Raw genomic sequence first — 16,557 nt, forward strand, 5'->3', positions numbered from 1 at the left:
GAATTAGCACTGATTGGGTGTGCTAATTTTCATTTTCCCGTCGAGAAAGGGTTTACTGTGGGATCAGCAGAGTGGTCTCCATTACAGAAAATCGGGTTAGGGGAATGGAGAATAGATGGAGACCTTTTGTCCCACTGGGATCAAATTGCAATTCAACCACAAACTTCAGGCATTTGTATCATAATGAACAAGGAAGTGAAGCCTCATGTTGACATGGAGAATGGGGGCAGGAGATGAACTCAAGGTTTGGGGTTTAAGTCTTAGCTTTGTCGATCACCAACTAGGTGAACTTGAGTCAATTACATAACCTCCCTGAGTCAATAGATTCCTCAAATGGTTGTTTCGAGATTTAAAATGAGACATAGGAGAAAGAGCTTTGAAAAAACGTAGCTGCCATGCAAATGTCAATTACATTCAGTGAGAATTATAGTCTTGTCTGGAGTCAGATAGAGGGAAACAAATCCTGGTGTTGCCACTTGCTAGTGGAGGATAGTGGGAAAGGTGTTTTTTTAGCCTTAGTTTCTCCATCCATAAAATGGGGGGGATCATAATGGCTATCACATAGGATCGTGCATGTAAAGTGCTTTACTTGCATATCAAGCAGTTAGTTCAGATCCAGAATGCAGTAAGGTCTCCATAAAACGTTAGCCATTAATTGATAATGTCACTGATTACTTGATAATACCACTCTGCCTCCAGAGAAATTGAGCACCTTTGGGGTTATAAGCCACAACTGGCAAAGAAACTCACAGGGCTGTTCACAGAAACAAGCAGCATGAGGGGGGTCCGAAAAGGACCCTCCTCCTGTGGCTGACTCAGATCCCACCACCAGAGCATCTTTCCTTTTCCTCTGGGGAGGCGAGACCGGCATAGCTACCCTACCACGTTGGCTGCAGCAGGCGTGGCCCCAAAGTTTCAGATGCTTTCAGAAAATCCTTTCGTGTTCCCTGTGGTCTATTGGAAGGCAGCCCTGCAGGGTGCCTGAGGAGGCACTGATCGCTCTGCTGTGGAGGCTTCATCCGTTATTGATGAGCCGAGGCCTGGAGATTGTGGTGCTCGCGCTGCTTTCTGCTTAATGACTGAGCCCTTCAGTGGCTGGCACCAGCCTGGCCCCATCCTCTCCTGGCTGAGGAGGCTACCCTCACTTCCCCCACATGCTCCGCCCCGCCTTACAAGGCAGGACCGAGTATTTCTAGGGCGCAGCTTTTCTCAGGTAGCCAGCGGCTCTTATCAAAAAGAATGCACATTCCCAGACCTGGCACCAAACCCACTGATTCAACCTTTCCTGGGATGAGGCCTGGGAATCTGCATTTACCATACTCCGCAGGTGATTCTGGTGCACAGAGAAGTTTGGGCAGGTCTGTCCTAGCGGTGGTTCTCGAATGAACGTGTGCGTGAATCGCCTGGGGATCGTGTTGAAATGCCAGCTCTGACTCAGCAGTCTGGGGAGGGGGGCCCCAGGTTCTGCATTTCTAACAAGCTCTCCGGCGGTGACACTGCGGGCGCGTGGACCGTGCTCTGAGTCTCCAGGAGCTAGGAGAAGGGAGGGAGGAGCCACCAGGAGACAACATGCTTTGATAATTTAGCCCCTCAGACAAGGGCAGCTGCTGACCATCACTTTGGGTGGATGCAAGAGAACTGGGGCCTGAGGGCAGCCACCTCCCACTTGAGCAGAGGAGAAATCACCTTCAGCCTCTTCTCCTTCTAGGTGTTCCTCAAGGCTGGCGTGGTCTCCAGGCTGGAGAAGCAGCGAGAGAAGCTGGCGTCTCACAGCATCAGTTTTTTCCAGGCGACTTGCAAGGGCTTTCTGTCTCGCCAGGACTTCCAGAAGCTGAAGGTACGGAGACCGGTGTGCCTCGTGAGCCCGGCGGAGGTGTGAGAGCCTGGAAGAGCACCTTCCTGGCTGGACCAGGGCTGGAATTGCTCTTGTGCACGAATCCGCTGCCGGATAATGTTCCCGTGCAGATTCTGATCCAGTGGGTCTGGGGCGAGCACAGGGTTGGCATGTCTCCCATGATGGAGCCAGTGCGCTGGTCCATGACCCGCCCTGAGCGGTGAGACTTAAGTGATGCTTTGCAAGACGCTATAATTTTTTCTGGAACACTGACATCAAATTGCCAACGATGTTGACCTTGATCTAGATATCCATGAGGTTGTCCAAGCCCTCCTGGGTCAGTTCATGGCTTCAACCTGTCCCGTCTCTGGAGAACTTGGCTTTCACGGGTCAGCAGACAGGGCATGGTCAGGACCCAGCCACTGAGGAGTGGGGGACCGAAGGGCGAGTTCAGAGCCTGCAGTCCTGAACCACCCAGGGCCGCCATCTTCAGAGATCTCTGGAGAATGAATTTCTTCTCCGTAGCCTGTACATTGGAGAGATGGCAGCATGGCTCTGGAGACAAACAAGACCTGTGTTCAAATCCCACCTCCACCGCTTAAAAGCTGGGTGACGGGGAAATGAGATAACGTGTGCTTAGTACAGAACGTGGCACATAGTGACTGCTCAATAAATACTAGCTGCTATTACCTGAGTATTGTCTCTATTAATTAGTACTACTAGCCTGGAGTCTCATTACATGTGCCTCCAGCTTATGTGAATTTGTAAAGTCAAGTATACGCACTTGACAAAGCAGAAAAAAGCAAGAACATTAATCATTAAAATATTGTGGGCAATCCCACTGGCCCTGCACTTGAGTAGCTTATGCCCTTGGAATAGAGGTTAATTAAGAGCCTGGGCTCTATCTGCAGCCAGACTGCAGGGGTTCAAATCCCAACTCTGCCACTGAGAAACTGTGTGACACTGGGCACATGACTACCTCGCTGTGCCTCAGTTTCGCCATCTGTAAAATGGAGATGATAGTAACACTCACCTTCACAGGGCTGTAGTGAGGATTCAGCTGAAGTGGGTAAAATGCTCAGGGTGATGCCTGGCCCTTGGGAAGCCCCATACCAGCTGTACAAGCATCACTATTGTAACAGTGATGACAGGAAAGGATCTTCTGGCTTGTAAGTCAGCACGAGTCTCAGCTACACAGGAATGAGTTAGGTCAGTGGTTCTCAAAGTGTGGTCTCTGGACCAGCAGCAGATGCATCAATTGGGGATTTGTTAGTAGCGCAAATTCTTGGGTCCCACCCCAGACTTACTGAATCAGATCCTCTGGGGGTGGAGCCCAGCCATCTGTGTTTTCATAAGCTTCCCAGGTAATTCTGCACACAAGTGTGAGAAGCACGGAATTCATGTTTAAAGACACTTAGAATGATGTCTATCCTTTAAATATCAACTAATAACATAATCATGGCCGTTGTCTCTTGTGGGCAATTTCAGGGCATTTCAAGGATAGATTTTGCCTTGCACGGTGACTTTTGAACTTAATCCCTATATAAGATGTGACTCTGTTGTATAACATTTTACATTCCTCATCCTGTTATTATTATTAGGTCATGCAAGATTAAATTGAGGCATGATGCCTGATGCTGAGAACCTGACTCCATGAAAGGAAGCTTTATTTTTAAGTTACCCAGTCCCTTCCACTAGGATATAAACCCATTTCCTCCATCGTTTTTGCCACCCTCTGCCTCCTCTCTTTCCTCACACTTCCCCCAGGTTGGGCAGGACCCCTCAAATCTCCGTTCTCCTTCCCCTGCAGATTCGTCGACTGGCCACACAATGCATCCAGAAGAATGTGGCTGTGTTCCTGGCAGTCAAGGACTGGCCGTGGTGGCAGCTCGTGGGTTCCCTCCGGCCCCTGCTGAGTACCACCATCGGGGATGAGCAGCTCCACGCCAAGGAGGTTGGTCCAAGTGGCAGGCAGGGCGCCGAGGAGCTACCCCTTCCCCCGACCCCATCTTAGCACTTGCATCCAGACCCAGTGCTCCCACCCCTGAAAATTCTCGATCTGAGAATGCTCTGCCCAACAGCCCTCCCTGCTCCTTCTAAACATCTCTCTGCTCCCATCAACACAGACCACCCTCCTTCCCAGCTCCTCTCTAGGCTCGTGGGTGCTGGTTAGATGTATCATGACGGCCCTGGGGCACGCGATCACTTACTGCTTATCCCAGGACACCCAGTGGTGGAATCTTTGAGTCCTTTGTCTTCTTAGCTCTCAGAGAACACTCCCCCACTGTCCCTTCTACCCTGTTAGCACCCACCTTCGATAGGTAACCATTTTGATTGGCTTCTGGTTTATCCTGCCGGTTGTTTCTCTTTGCAAAAATTAGCAAATGCACACACTATTTGTTCTTCTCTTTCTTACACAAAAAGTAGCATATTACATGTATTCTTCTGCAATTTGCATTTTTCATTTAAAAATATAGTTTGAGAATCATGCCACGTCCATTTTTCTGGATTTAAATTTTTTTTATTGAAATATATTTGACATATAACATTGTATAAATTTAAGGCGTACAACATGTTAACTTGATACCTTTATATATTGTAATATGATTGCCATTTTCATAGAAATCTTCTTCGTTCTCTTTTCACGGCCATATAGTCGTCCTGTGTGTGTGTGTTCCATAGGTCATTCCACCAGCCTGCTATGAGTGGGTGTTTAAGTTGCCCCTAATGGTGGTATTGCCACCACGTCACTCAGGCGTGCCCAGTCTCAGGTTAAGCAGTGGGTCTGTTCCGAGGATTTGCATTCAGCGCCCAGACTGGGCTGGTGTGGACCAGACCTGTATGAGCAGAGACGTTGGTATTTGGAAACGAGGAAAGAAAAAGTCCCTTGTAGGAACTTAGCATCTGGGCATCCTCACAGAGAGGCTGGCTGAATCACCCACTCCATTCTCCGGCCGCCCTTAACACACGTGGTCCAGAATAGATTCTGCTAAGGTGTTTGTTTTTGTAGGAGGAGCTTACAACACTGAGAAAGAAGCTAGAAAAATCAGAGAAGACACGGAATGAACTCCGGCAGAACGCAGACCTGCTAGAGAGCAAGGTACCCCCATCCCTCCTGTGTGGGGCCCCTGTGCGGGGTGGGCTCTGTGGACCGGGAAGATGGTGATGAGCCTGGCACTGCACTAAGTGCTTTACGAGCCTCCCCAAAATAGCCCTGTGAGGGGCATTCTGTTACTGCCCCCATGTTACAGAGGGGCAGATTGAGGGTCCGGAATGTTAGGTATCTTCCCGAGGCCTCACAACCAGCAAGCATAGAGCTGAGATTCACACCCATGTCATCTGGCTCCACAGGGAAGAATTTCTTAAATAAGTCACAAAAGCACACATCACAGGAGAAAAATGATATTTGATTATATTAAGGTAATCAACTTCTGTTTATCAAAGCATAAAATGAAGACACACCACATGTAGACAAAATTTGCGACACATATAACTGGCGAAGGGTATTCAGAATATGTAAAGAACTTCTTCAAATTAATTGGAAAAAGGCAAACACTGCAATAGAAAAAAAAAAAAAAAAACGGGCAAAACCCAGGAATCGACAGTTCCCAAGTGGGCACTCTTGTTTCAAGAGTTCAAATGCTCAAGAATTCAGATGGCTGTAAACTCATGTAAAGATGCTCAATTAACTAGCAATCAGGAAATGCAAATTAACACCACAGTAGGTACCATTTCACACTTCCGATGGGCAAAATTGACAGGTCTGATGTAGCCAAGTGCTGGCAAGAATGTGGAGAAGCAGGAACTCATATGCCGGGGGTGACAGTGTAACTTGACCTCATTGCTCTTGAACAGTTTAGCATTATCTCCAAAAGTTGAAGCTGTCCATACCTTCTGCCCCAGCACTTCCGCCTTAGGTATACGTGCTAGAGAATCTGTCGCATGCATACATGAAAAGCCGAGCGGTATATAGCAGCAGCGTCAACACCCAGATGGGAGCCTACTGACAGAATGGATGAACACATTTTGTTATATTAAAAACTGAGTAACCAAAAGTGAACATGAATGAAGAGGCGGGCCACCCATGGCCTTCAGGTCAAATCCAGTTCACAACCTGGTCGTTGTCAATAAAGTTTTATTGGCACACAGCCACACCCATTCATTTGTGTGTAGTCTCAGGCTACGGTGGCAGAGTTGAGTAGTTGTGACCGAGACTGTATGACGTGCAAAGACTAAAAATATTTATTATCTGGCTCTTTATACAAAAAGTTTCTTGACCCTTCAACTAGAGATAGGTAAATCAACATGGATTGCCCTCGCAAACATAACACTGAAGGAAAATGATTAAGTTACAAAAGAATACCTAAAATATGATATCTCACATATTAATTTTTTAAATGTGCAGAACAATGCTGTGTATTGATTGGGGCACATACCTGTATAGTTTTAGAGCACAGATATTCACAGGAGCAATAACAGCAAATTCGGAGTGGTGGTCTCCTCTGGGGGTGGAAAGGGACTTGTGATTGGAGAAGATTATGTTGGGGTGTGTGTGATTGCAGGCTGGTGTCTTCTTTCTTTAGTTGGGTGTTGAGTTTGTGGGCTGGGGATGAGAAGACAGTCTCTGCCCCCAAGGAGACTATTGCAAATTATACATTTCTAAACAAATCCATACAATATGATGTGGGGCATGGTCAGCGAGAGTGGGTAGACCAAGGAAGAGCCATTCAAGGACAATTTGCTCTTCCACTTAGCCTCTCAGGACCAAGACTAGGGTGAGGAGAGCGAGGCACTCATCTAGGGCACAAAATGTAAAGAGATGCCAAAAGACTTAGCAAGATAAATACTATTTTAATGCAGTGTCTTTGAAAATGTAAATTAATGCAAAAAAGTCCACGATGAGCAAAATATCAAAATTTTAAATAAATGCAGGATTGGTGGGGCAGAATTAGGGTGAAGCAAGTGAGACAGTCTGCACGATGGGCTCCGGTCTTCATTTAAAATTTTGATATTTTATTCATCACAGATTTTTGGCATTGATTTTGATTTTCTTAAAGATTGCGTTAAAATTTGATTTATCTCGATTTCTGAGATTTTGGGTGCTGTCTTGAATTTTGCACCCTAGGGGGGTGCTCCGTGTGCCTCATCCTTAGTCTCAGCTGTCTTTTTCCATGAAGCCGTGGGTACCTCATGGGGTTCTACTGAAGCTCGGATAGGAGCTTCATTTATTCACCCATTCAACAACTGAGTATGAGCACCTCCCACGTGGCAGGCATTGGACTGGACGTCTCAGGTACAGCTAGGGAGAAGGCAAAGTCCCTGACAGACCACAAGCAAATAAACAAGCCAACTAGTTTCAGATTATGAAGGGCTGCAGATATTAGGCAGAGGGGAGGTGATAACAAAGGGAGGTCGAGTGGGGGCTATTTTTGCCTAAGTGGTCAGGAAAGACTTCCATGGATTGAGATGTTTGATTCTAGATCTGAATGATTCAATGTTGCCATCCATATACAGATCTGGAGGAAGAGGAGAAATGGCATGTGCAAAGGTCCTGAGGCAATGTAGGATAGTATCTGTCAGTGCAGAGGAAAACTAGAGCTTTCTATGCCTGCGAGGCTATACTGTGATTATTACTGATAATATTGCTTTGTTTGGTTGATGGATAGTGGTGGCTTTAATTAGATTCATGGCTAAGCCAACAAAACACATTCTTCTTCCTATGTTGACAGCCCCGGTTGATCCTGGCTGGCTCACGTGGGGACATGGAATGGAGTTGGGGGGGGCTTTTTCTACCCCTTCTCATCCTCTTCATGATTGTGTTCACTCTCCCCACCAAGAGTTCTATTTCTGCTTAGCTCATGCCCACTCCCACCGCCATGGTAAAGCATCAACTGTTGAGTCGACCACGCACGAGGAAGAGGCAGGAGCTTGGAAGGCACTCACGTCTGCACGTGGTTAGGAGGAGCTGGGCTGAGATGCTGCACCACGAGTCTCCCCCCTGATGGAAAAGACTCTAAGAAGGAGAGGAGATCGTGCACAAGTGCTTCACGTTCTGGTTCGAGGCTCTAGAGAGCAGGCAGCCTGACCTCTCTCGCCGGAAGTAGCAATGAGTAGAGAAGCAGAAGCGAAAAATCAGAGAGCTGTGGGCTGGCTGGGAATATCCGTGACTTCCCTGTAGAAATTCCTTCCTGCTGAGCTGACATTCGATGCAGTAATTCATCACGAGCTGTCAGGTCGGACTTGGGGGCTCGTGATGCCTCGGCTGTGGGGGAGACATGGAGAGGGGCGAGAGGAACATCTTTAGCATCTAGTGCCGCAGCATATGGGACACTGGGAGGAGGGAGGGAGGGAGCCAGGCTTCTGAGCCCTGAACCAAGCAAACGAGTGCCAGCACCTACAGAATATTCTGCCAGGGGTCTTTGTGTCTTTGTATCACACATGGTTACGTAAGATGTTTGGGGCCTTTTAAAAATAAGATAAATTTAAAAGCTAAGAAAATCAGAGCAAAGGGAATTAAGAGTTGAAGAGTATACAAAATCAGGGAAAGGGAAAATAGAAATTTACCATTGGTCTCTGGCTCCCTTTCATTCCATGGCCTTTGCACGTGCTGTTTCCTCTGCCTGGACCACTTGTCTCCACCCTCTTCACCTGGTTAATGCCTGGTCACCCCTTCTCACTTAGTTCAGGTGGCACTTCCTCTGAGAAGCCTTCCTTGACTCTCTAAGGGTGAGTAGGCCCCCACTATATGCTACACTGGCCCTGTGCTTCCCCTCGCAGCGTTGATGGGTGCATTCTAACCACCTCCTGTCTGCCTGTGTCCCAGCCAGACTGTGAGACCCCAAGGGCTGGGATGTGTGTTGCTCATCACATTGGCCCAGCCCTGGGTGCAGAATAGACACAGCATGGGTGAATGGAACCGTTAAAGGTGGGCTGAAATTTTGACACTGAGCTTCCTAGCAACCAAAGCAAAGAGCGAAACAGGATATTCCAAAGACAGCTTGTGCCTAGGTTACACACACACCTGTTGCTTGAAAGAAGAATAACTTTTCAGGGTGTTGAGATATTATAGAAATTTCTCCCATAAGTCTTCGTAAAAATGACACTAAGTGATATGGCAATGTACGACCTCAGCAATATTTATACAGTTAATAAAAGAGGGGTTCTATGGGACTGCTTTTGGTCGCCTCATCCTGCACTGCAAGCCAAGGGCATGATGTTGATTCCATCAAAAGGATTCAACTGGGAGTCTAAGCAGGGCTTTATCCAGGAAGCACATTTAGATGGCTGAGTGTTATCATTTCTTCCTCCTCCTTCCCAAATCCTCTCCCGTCCTCTGTTCCTCCTCTTCCTTTTAAAACTTTAGATTGAGGTCCAACATACAAAAAAGTGCACACAGCTCAATGAATTTTCACAAAGTGAACACACCAATGCAACCAGCACCCAGACTGAGACACAGATCATTCCCAGCTCCCCCCTCCACATCCCCCCTCATGCCTCCTTTCAGCCACTCCCCTCCAAGGGTAACCACCACACTGATTTCCAACACTAGGGATTAGTTTTTTTCCTATTTTTGAACTTTACCTAAATGCAATCAAATGTGTGTACTCATTTGTGTCTGCTTTCTTTCATTTGCCATTATGTTTGTGACGTGGATCCATGTTGCTGTGAGGGGTTGTGTATTATTCATTCTCATGGCTGTAGAGGATTCTGTGCTGTGTATAACCACTATTTATCCATTCTACTCTCAGTGAATACTTGGGTGTTTCTGGTTTTGAACGATCATGCATGAGGCTGCTGGGAACATTCCTACACATCTTTTGGTGCCCATATTGTACATTTCTGTTAGGAATATACCTGGGAACGGAATTGCTGGGTTTTAAGTGATTTCTGCGTTCAGTTTTAATAGATACTGCCGGACAGTTTGCTAAAGTGTTTGTATCAATTTACACTCCCCTGGCAATGGGCAGGCATTCCAGATTCTCCACATCTTTACCAGCACTTGGTATTGTCTTTTTTCATTTAGTTATTTTGATGGGTGTGCAGTAGTGCACATTGTGGGACTTTGTGATTTTAATTTGCACCTTTTCACATGTTTTTGACTGTTTATCCTCTTTGGCAAAGTGGTTTTTCAAGTCTTTTCTATTGCTTTTCTTATTGATTTGTAGCAATTCTTTACATATTGTGGATATAAGGTCGGTTGTTGGAGGCAAGTAGTACAGAGATCTTCTTTCACTCTGTGGCTTGCCTTTTCTGATGCAGTGTTTGAAGCATTTGCTGAAGCCCTGAGTCTCTTCCTACTTGCCAAAGGGCTCAGAAGAGGGCAAAGAACTCGGAAGAGGTCAAAGGGCTCAGAAGAGGTCAAAGGGCTCCAGAACTCCCAAACCTGCGTCAATTGCAGTAGATGCACTTCTTTGGTTTAGTTCTATATTTTGTCAATTCTCAGATGCACATTATCTCCCACCTTTGTACATCCCTGGAATCAGGATGCACCTTCACGGTCAATGGCATCTCACACTAAACATTGGCAGCACTTTCTTTTCTTACATTTGCATCTTATAATCAATGACAGCTCAGATTGGGTGACGTGATCAAGGCCTCGTACGTCTTTATGTAACCATGTGTGATACAAAGATGCAAAGAACCGGGTAGAATATTCTGTAGTTGCTTGGTTCAGTGCTCAGAAGTCTGGCTCCTTTCCTTCCTTCTCCCAGTGCTCATAAGCTGTGGCTCTAGGTGCTATGATATTGGGGTCCAAGTAAGATTTTATTTGAAGAAAGGGCTCTAATTTCGCCCTCCACACACACACTCAAAAGCTACCGATTTATATTGGTTGTTTTGCCCTTTAAAGAGCCTCAGAATCACCTGGGAGGAGCTGTTAACCCTGTAGTTTCCCCAGTCCTGTCTCCCAAGGGTTTGACCCGGGAGGGAATCTTGATAGGGGTCCTTCACTGTGTCTTTAACAAGCCCGGAGGTGGTCCTGACGCAGGAGTGATGCTGCATTAGGGTGGCAGTTCTCATACTTGAAAGTGCGCCAGAATCCCCCGGAGGATGTGTTAGAACAGAGAACGCTGGACCCCCTGCCTTAGAGATCCTGAGTCAGTAGGCTTGGGTGGCTCTGGAGGTTCTGGATTTCTAATAAGTTCTCAGGTGAGGCTGAACCTGCTGGTCCGGGGACCACACTTTGAGAAGCATTAGGCTAGAGGACATAGAGACGTATCCCCTTCCATGCGGTTCTACTTTCTTAGAAGAGAGTTTCTGTTAGCAGTTGGGGAGCAGGCGCTCCTCCAGGGCCGTGCGTCATGAAGACACCCCTGTTGCCGATCCTGGCCTCTGCGCCCACCCCCTTGTCTCAATAGCGGGCAAACAATTGATAGCAACGTTGCTGAAACATGTTGTGTCTCATCAGTGGAAACTCCATTTGACTAGGCTTATTAAAAAGACAACAATATTGCAAAATGATTTAAGTGCTTCATTTGCGAAGGAGCAGAAGGGGAGATGAGGAGCCTCCGAGAAGAAGCGTGCTGTAAATATTCTTCAAGCATGCAAAATCTGCCTCGATGCAAAGTGGAGCTTTTAGTTTCACAAGAAAGCAGGCTCGTCTTGTGGAAAGTACCTATAAGGCTTCGAGAGCACATGGGGATACATGAGAGCAGGGTGTTTTCTTCCCTCTCTGGAATATATTCTGGGTTTTCTCTAAGACCTGATTTATAGCAAAAGACTGAGGCCCGTGCACTCGGATGTCTGGCCTCATCAGCCTGAGAAACTTCACTTTTGGTACAGAATTGCTGAGAGAATCCACCAGGATACAGCAGGGACTGGAGATTTTGGTTGGAAAGTCCATTTGCAAAGCACTGAGATTCATCATGATGGTCATGTGTGGGGTTGGCAGCTTCTCTCTGGGAGGGGAAGGGAAATGACTTGCCAGAGGTCCTGTAGTCAAATGGTGACTGAGCCTCAATCACATCGCAGATCTCCTGACTCCTAGTCCCTGCTCTGCCACAGCCTTGTGCCTCTGTGGGGACTGGGGTAGCTCCCGAGCCCCTGGGAGAATAAGACAGCCTGGTTTCCCGTCTGACTCAGGATGTTAGAGTGTCTTGGGCCTTACCTGATGGGACACACTGGGGAGGTCTCCTTCCTGCCGACAGCTGGCTGCAGAGGCTCTACAGCCATAGTGTGGGCGTGTTCATGGATGACCACAGTGGGGCTAGCTGAGGCCCCACAGAGGCAGGCGCAGCTGGGAAGTCCTTTCTGTCTGCCTCAGTTTCCCCATATAAAAATCGGGACCGCAATCTCTTGTCTACTTTGCAACACTGACGAAGAAGCTAGGGACTGTACAAGATCAGGGATGAGTATGATGACCGACCTGGTGCGTTTGGTACGGGAGCGCAGGGTCCATCAGGACGGCTGGCTTTGTACCCTTATTGCTACCGGATTGTGGGCAAATTCCTGAAGCCTCTGAGCCTTCCTGTCATCATCAGTGAAATGGTGACAATGACAGTCACGCAGTCCTCTCCATAGGGTTGCAGGGAGGAGGTGCACGTAAGGTAGTTATCACACTGTGGCCTCTTACATAGCAAGCCTTCACACATTGCCACTATTACCAACATATATTTAATTTTTTTTCATCCACTCCCCAGTAGACTGAGTTCCTCAAAGATACTGCTACGTCTTAGCTATTTCTCACCCCTCAAAACATTCGATGTGAATTGAATGAGTGATGCTGAACTGAATAATTAAAGGAACATTGAATGAGCAATGTGTCTATGCCAGGCGCTGTGATAAATCCTCTACCTGTATTATCTAATTCTACCTTCCAATCCAACTCTGAGAAAGTGTTAGTCCCCCCATGTTCTAGATGAGGAAAGTGAAGACCGGAGAGGTGAAGCCATTTGTCCAACAACGCACAGCTGGTGAGTGGCAGAGCCGGGATTTGAACCCCGGTCTGGCTGACTCCAAACAGCCCGTGATGGAGAAGGAGCATCTACACTGATGGAAATGGGATCAGGGAGGGCTTCTTGGAGGAGGGGACTTGAAGGACGAGAAGGAGCTGGCCAGGTGATGAGGTAGGGTGGCATTCCAGGTAGAGGGTGCAGCACGAGTGGAGACAGAGAGTGGGCTGGCACACGCAGTCCTAGTGGTTGGAGTGTCTCGTGTGCATGGGGTTGTTATGGGGTTGGGGTCGGGCCCTGAGGCTGGGCCAGATCACAGGCCTATGAAAGTCATGTTAGAGGCCTGAACTCCATCCTGAAGGTGAGGGATGGACCAGAGAACATTTTCAAGATGGGATGTGTGGGTGACGGCATCTGAGGGGTTATTTCCTCTTTAGGGGGCTCTAGGGAACCTCGAAGGCCATTTCCGCAGCTCATGAAAGCCCCTAACTGCCCCTTCTCCCCCCAAGGCCAGTCGGTGATGTGTCATCCCCACGTGTCCGCTCAGATGCATGACCCTTCTCCCGGCGTCCTTACAGAAGTGGCCCTGTTTCCGCTGACAAGGACATGCCCGCGGCTGTGGAGTCCTCTTCACTCCTTGGCTCCCTCGCACCTTTCCTAGTTCACTCAGCATGTGTTCTTTGAGCCCCCAAGAGGCAGTGTGGTGGTGTGGCCAGGAGTTAAGGCTCTGGAGTCAGGCTGTCTTGATTCACATCCAGCTCTGCCTCTGGCCGGCTGGGTGTCTTTGGGTGGGTGTCTGCACCCTAGTGCCTCAGTTTCCTCCTCTGCAATCTGGGGATATCAGGACCTACTTCTCCGTGTTGCTGTGCGGATTCCGTGGGTGAACCTGCACTGCGCAGGTGGTAACCGCGGTCTGTGTAGTGATTATTATGAAGGTAACCTTACTATTACTTACTGGTGGATGATGGTCCCTGCTGGGAAGAGAAATACACAGCTCGATGCCTGAACTGGTGCCTAGCGTGCGTCTCTGGGGAACCCCGGAGCCCGCCACTAAGCTAGAGATTTGTTCTGAATTTCTCCTAATGACAGCTTTGGGGGCCGGTACCTCGAGACTGAAACCACAGCTTAATATCCTTGGCACACAAAGAGCATGCCAGCCAGCTGGCTCTGCAGTTGGGCTGGCCCTTCATCTATTGATTCATGTTTTCTACTGTTCTCTCTCTTTCCGATTTTTTTGGATTTTCTCTTTCAGTCACTCAGGTTGATGGGGATGGGGCTTCCCTTTCGCTGGGGGTCCACACAGGCGCCCTTTGGCTGTGGCCCCCAGGCCATGGTGGTTGAGGTCCAGGTCTCAGCTGGCCTTCACTCTGCAGCCCGCTGGCTGTTTAACCTGACCGCCCTGAGCCGCTGCCTCCTGGTCTGCTCCAGGTGGACGATGACTCCTGCTCTGCTGACCCCCAGGGTCCTGGGGTGGGAGATTGTGCTGAACGGTGGATTTGGGACAGAAGGCAGCACCGTAGTCGTGAACCAGGACCTGGGACTCAGGCTGCCCGGGCTGGACTCCCTCTGCGACTTAGCAGCTATGATCTTGGGCAAATCATTTCACCACTCAATGCCTCAGTTTCCTATTCTGTGAAAAGGGAGTAACAAAAATGCTCTCCTCATAAGGCATTTGATGGGCTTAAAGAAGATGGGGTATCCCAGTGCTTTGCACATGTCTATCCCCACCTTTGATGAGTGTGAGCTGTTTCTCATACTAGGGCTTATCATGAACAGATCCTTTTGGTCAAATTGGAAAGTACAGGAAGAGAGCGAAAGGGAGAGCTGTTTGCTCTCTACAGGGAAGGTGATCTGGGAGTTTTGAGAGTATTTGAATATAAGAGCCAAGGGCAAGGTCAGGCTAAAACATGTGGGTGCCCCTCATGTGGTTTTCTTATCTCCCCAACTTGATGGTAGGGTCCTTGTGGGCAGGGCCTGGCACACAGTAGGCGCTCACATAATGAATGACAAGTGATGGTGACAGCCCAGGGGACCCCGTGTGTGCTTGGCATTTAACGTCTACCCAATCCCCGTTACCCACTGTTCCCCAAGCTGCACATGACGCCAGTGTGCACGATATATTATTTCGGTTTGAGTCTGTGCAAAATGTATAGCAAATTCATTCATTCCTGTCCGCTGCTCTCTGACAGACCCTTGGAGTCATTGTCCCTAAGTAGGAAGAGGGTTTCGGATGATTTGGCCAAGCGGTGGATCCAGGGAGGTTTTCAGAATAATTTCTAGCTAATTGGTCCTTGAGTAATCTGTCAGGACCCTTCTGGGTTTGCAAACCAGACTCTCTCCCTTATTACACTGGTTTTCCTTTTGCATTCACCTAACAGCTCTGGGCATGGTGCCCACTGCTCACCTCTATGGACAAAGCCCCTGGGCCCCGGAATGTGGGAAGGGAGAGGGATTTGTGGGGACAGGGGAAGGTCAGGAGCTACTTGTCTCTGTGAAAAGCGTCTGTCATTTCCCCAATTTGCAAGGACTGATTGTCTTTTGGGTTCCAGACTTGGGTTCTGTAGGAACTCAAAATTAATGCATTAAATTAATTTTGCGCTCCCTTTGCTCAAGCCGATTAGCACAAATTAAATTTCACACTAATTGGCTAAGGCAGAGAGAGCACAAACCCAGTGTTTGGGATCGATGCTGATCATGGGGATGAGGAGGCGGGGCTAGGGGTGTGATCTGGGGCTTTCCTGGATCGCACAGGCCTGTACTCACTGCCCATTGCGAATGATCACTTCTCTGGCTCCAGTGCCCGTGTGTCCACAAGCAAATTAACCCATCCAAAGCCAAGTGTGAGGCCAAGATTAGGAAGAGATCCTAACAGTTTCTATGGCAGTAATTCTTTTTTTTTAAAATTATTTTATTGAGGTCACATTGGTTTATAACATTGTGTAAATTTCAGGTGTATAGCATTATATATCAGTCTCCGTATAGACTGTATCGTGCTCGCCTCGAATAGTCTGGTTTTCATCCGTCGCCGTACACATGTGCCCTGTCACCCCTTTCGCCCTCCCCCACCCCCTGCCCCTCTGGTGAGCACCAATCTGTTCTCTGTAGCTACGTGTTTGTTTGTTTATCTTCCACATATGAGTGAAACCACGCCGTATTTGCCTTTCTCTGTCTGACTTATTTCACTTAGCATGATACCCTCAAGGTCCATCCACATTGTCGAAAATGGCACTTTTGTCTTTTTTCATGGCAGTAATTATTAAAACTTGGTTGCACTTAAGAATTACCCGAGAGTGTGTTGACATTCAGATCCCTGGATCCCGCCTCAGAGATGATGGTGGGGGCTGTCTGAGGGTCCTGGAATTTGTATTTTAACAACCTTCCCAGGTCATTGCACTACAAGCATTTTCCCAGAACACTTTAAAGACAACAGCGTAAGGAAAGCAAAAGGAAGCCCCACCCCAAAGACAGCCAGGAACACCCCGGGAGAGCCCCTCCGTCATTAATCGGTGATCATTTCTTGGATTTGGTGGATATGGGTTCAAGTCCCAGCCGCTTACTTGCTGTGTGCCTTCAGAACACTCCCCTTAAGCCTCTCTTTTTCTGTGTTTCTATTGACATCTGCATTTGGGTCTGCGCAGTCGCTGGCGAGGTCAGCAAGGTGGGAAGCGGATGCGCTGGAGGAGAGAAAAAGATGGGGAGCAGAGAATGTACCAAGCAGCCCCCGCTCAACTATTTTTTGGACTCTTTTTAAAAGATATTTATTGTTTTCTGTTTTTCTGATAACACAAGTGGTTAAAAAAAAAATCAACAGTATAGAAATGCATCACAAGGCAG

General features: G+C 48.0%; 1 protein-coding gene across 1 annotated transcript in view; it reads left to right on the top strand.

Annotated features, from left to right (window-relative positions):
- MYO18B (myosin XVIIIB) overlaps positions 1-16,557 on the top strand; it is a 230,162-nt gene that overhangs the window by 95,137 nt on the left and 118,468 nt on the right. The window contains exons 22-24 of the mRNA XM_058532289.1: positions 1,709-1,837; positions 3,645-3,788; positions 4,845-4,934. Coding sequence (XP_058388272.1) covers positions 1,709-1,837; positions 3,645-3,788; positions 4,845-4,934 — 363 coding nt within the window. The remainder of the gene's footprint in view (positions 1-1,708; positions 1,838-3,644; positions 3,789-4,844; positions 4,935-16,557) is intronic.

This window comes from Diceros bicornis, chromosome 35 (assembly GCF_020826845.1).
Source record: "Diceros bicornis minor isolate mBicDic1 chromosome 35, mDicBic1.mat.cur, whole genome shotgun sequence".
NCBI lineage: Eukaryota > Metazoa > Chordata > Mammalia > Perissodactyla > Rhinocerotidae > Diceros > Diceros bicornis.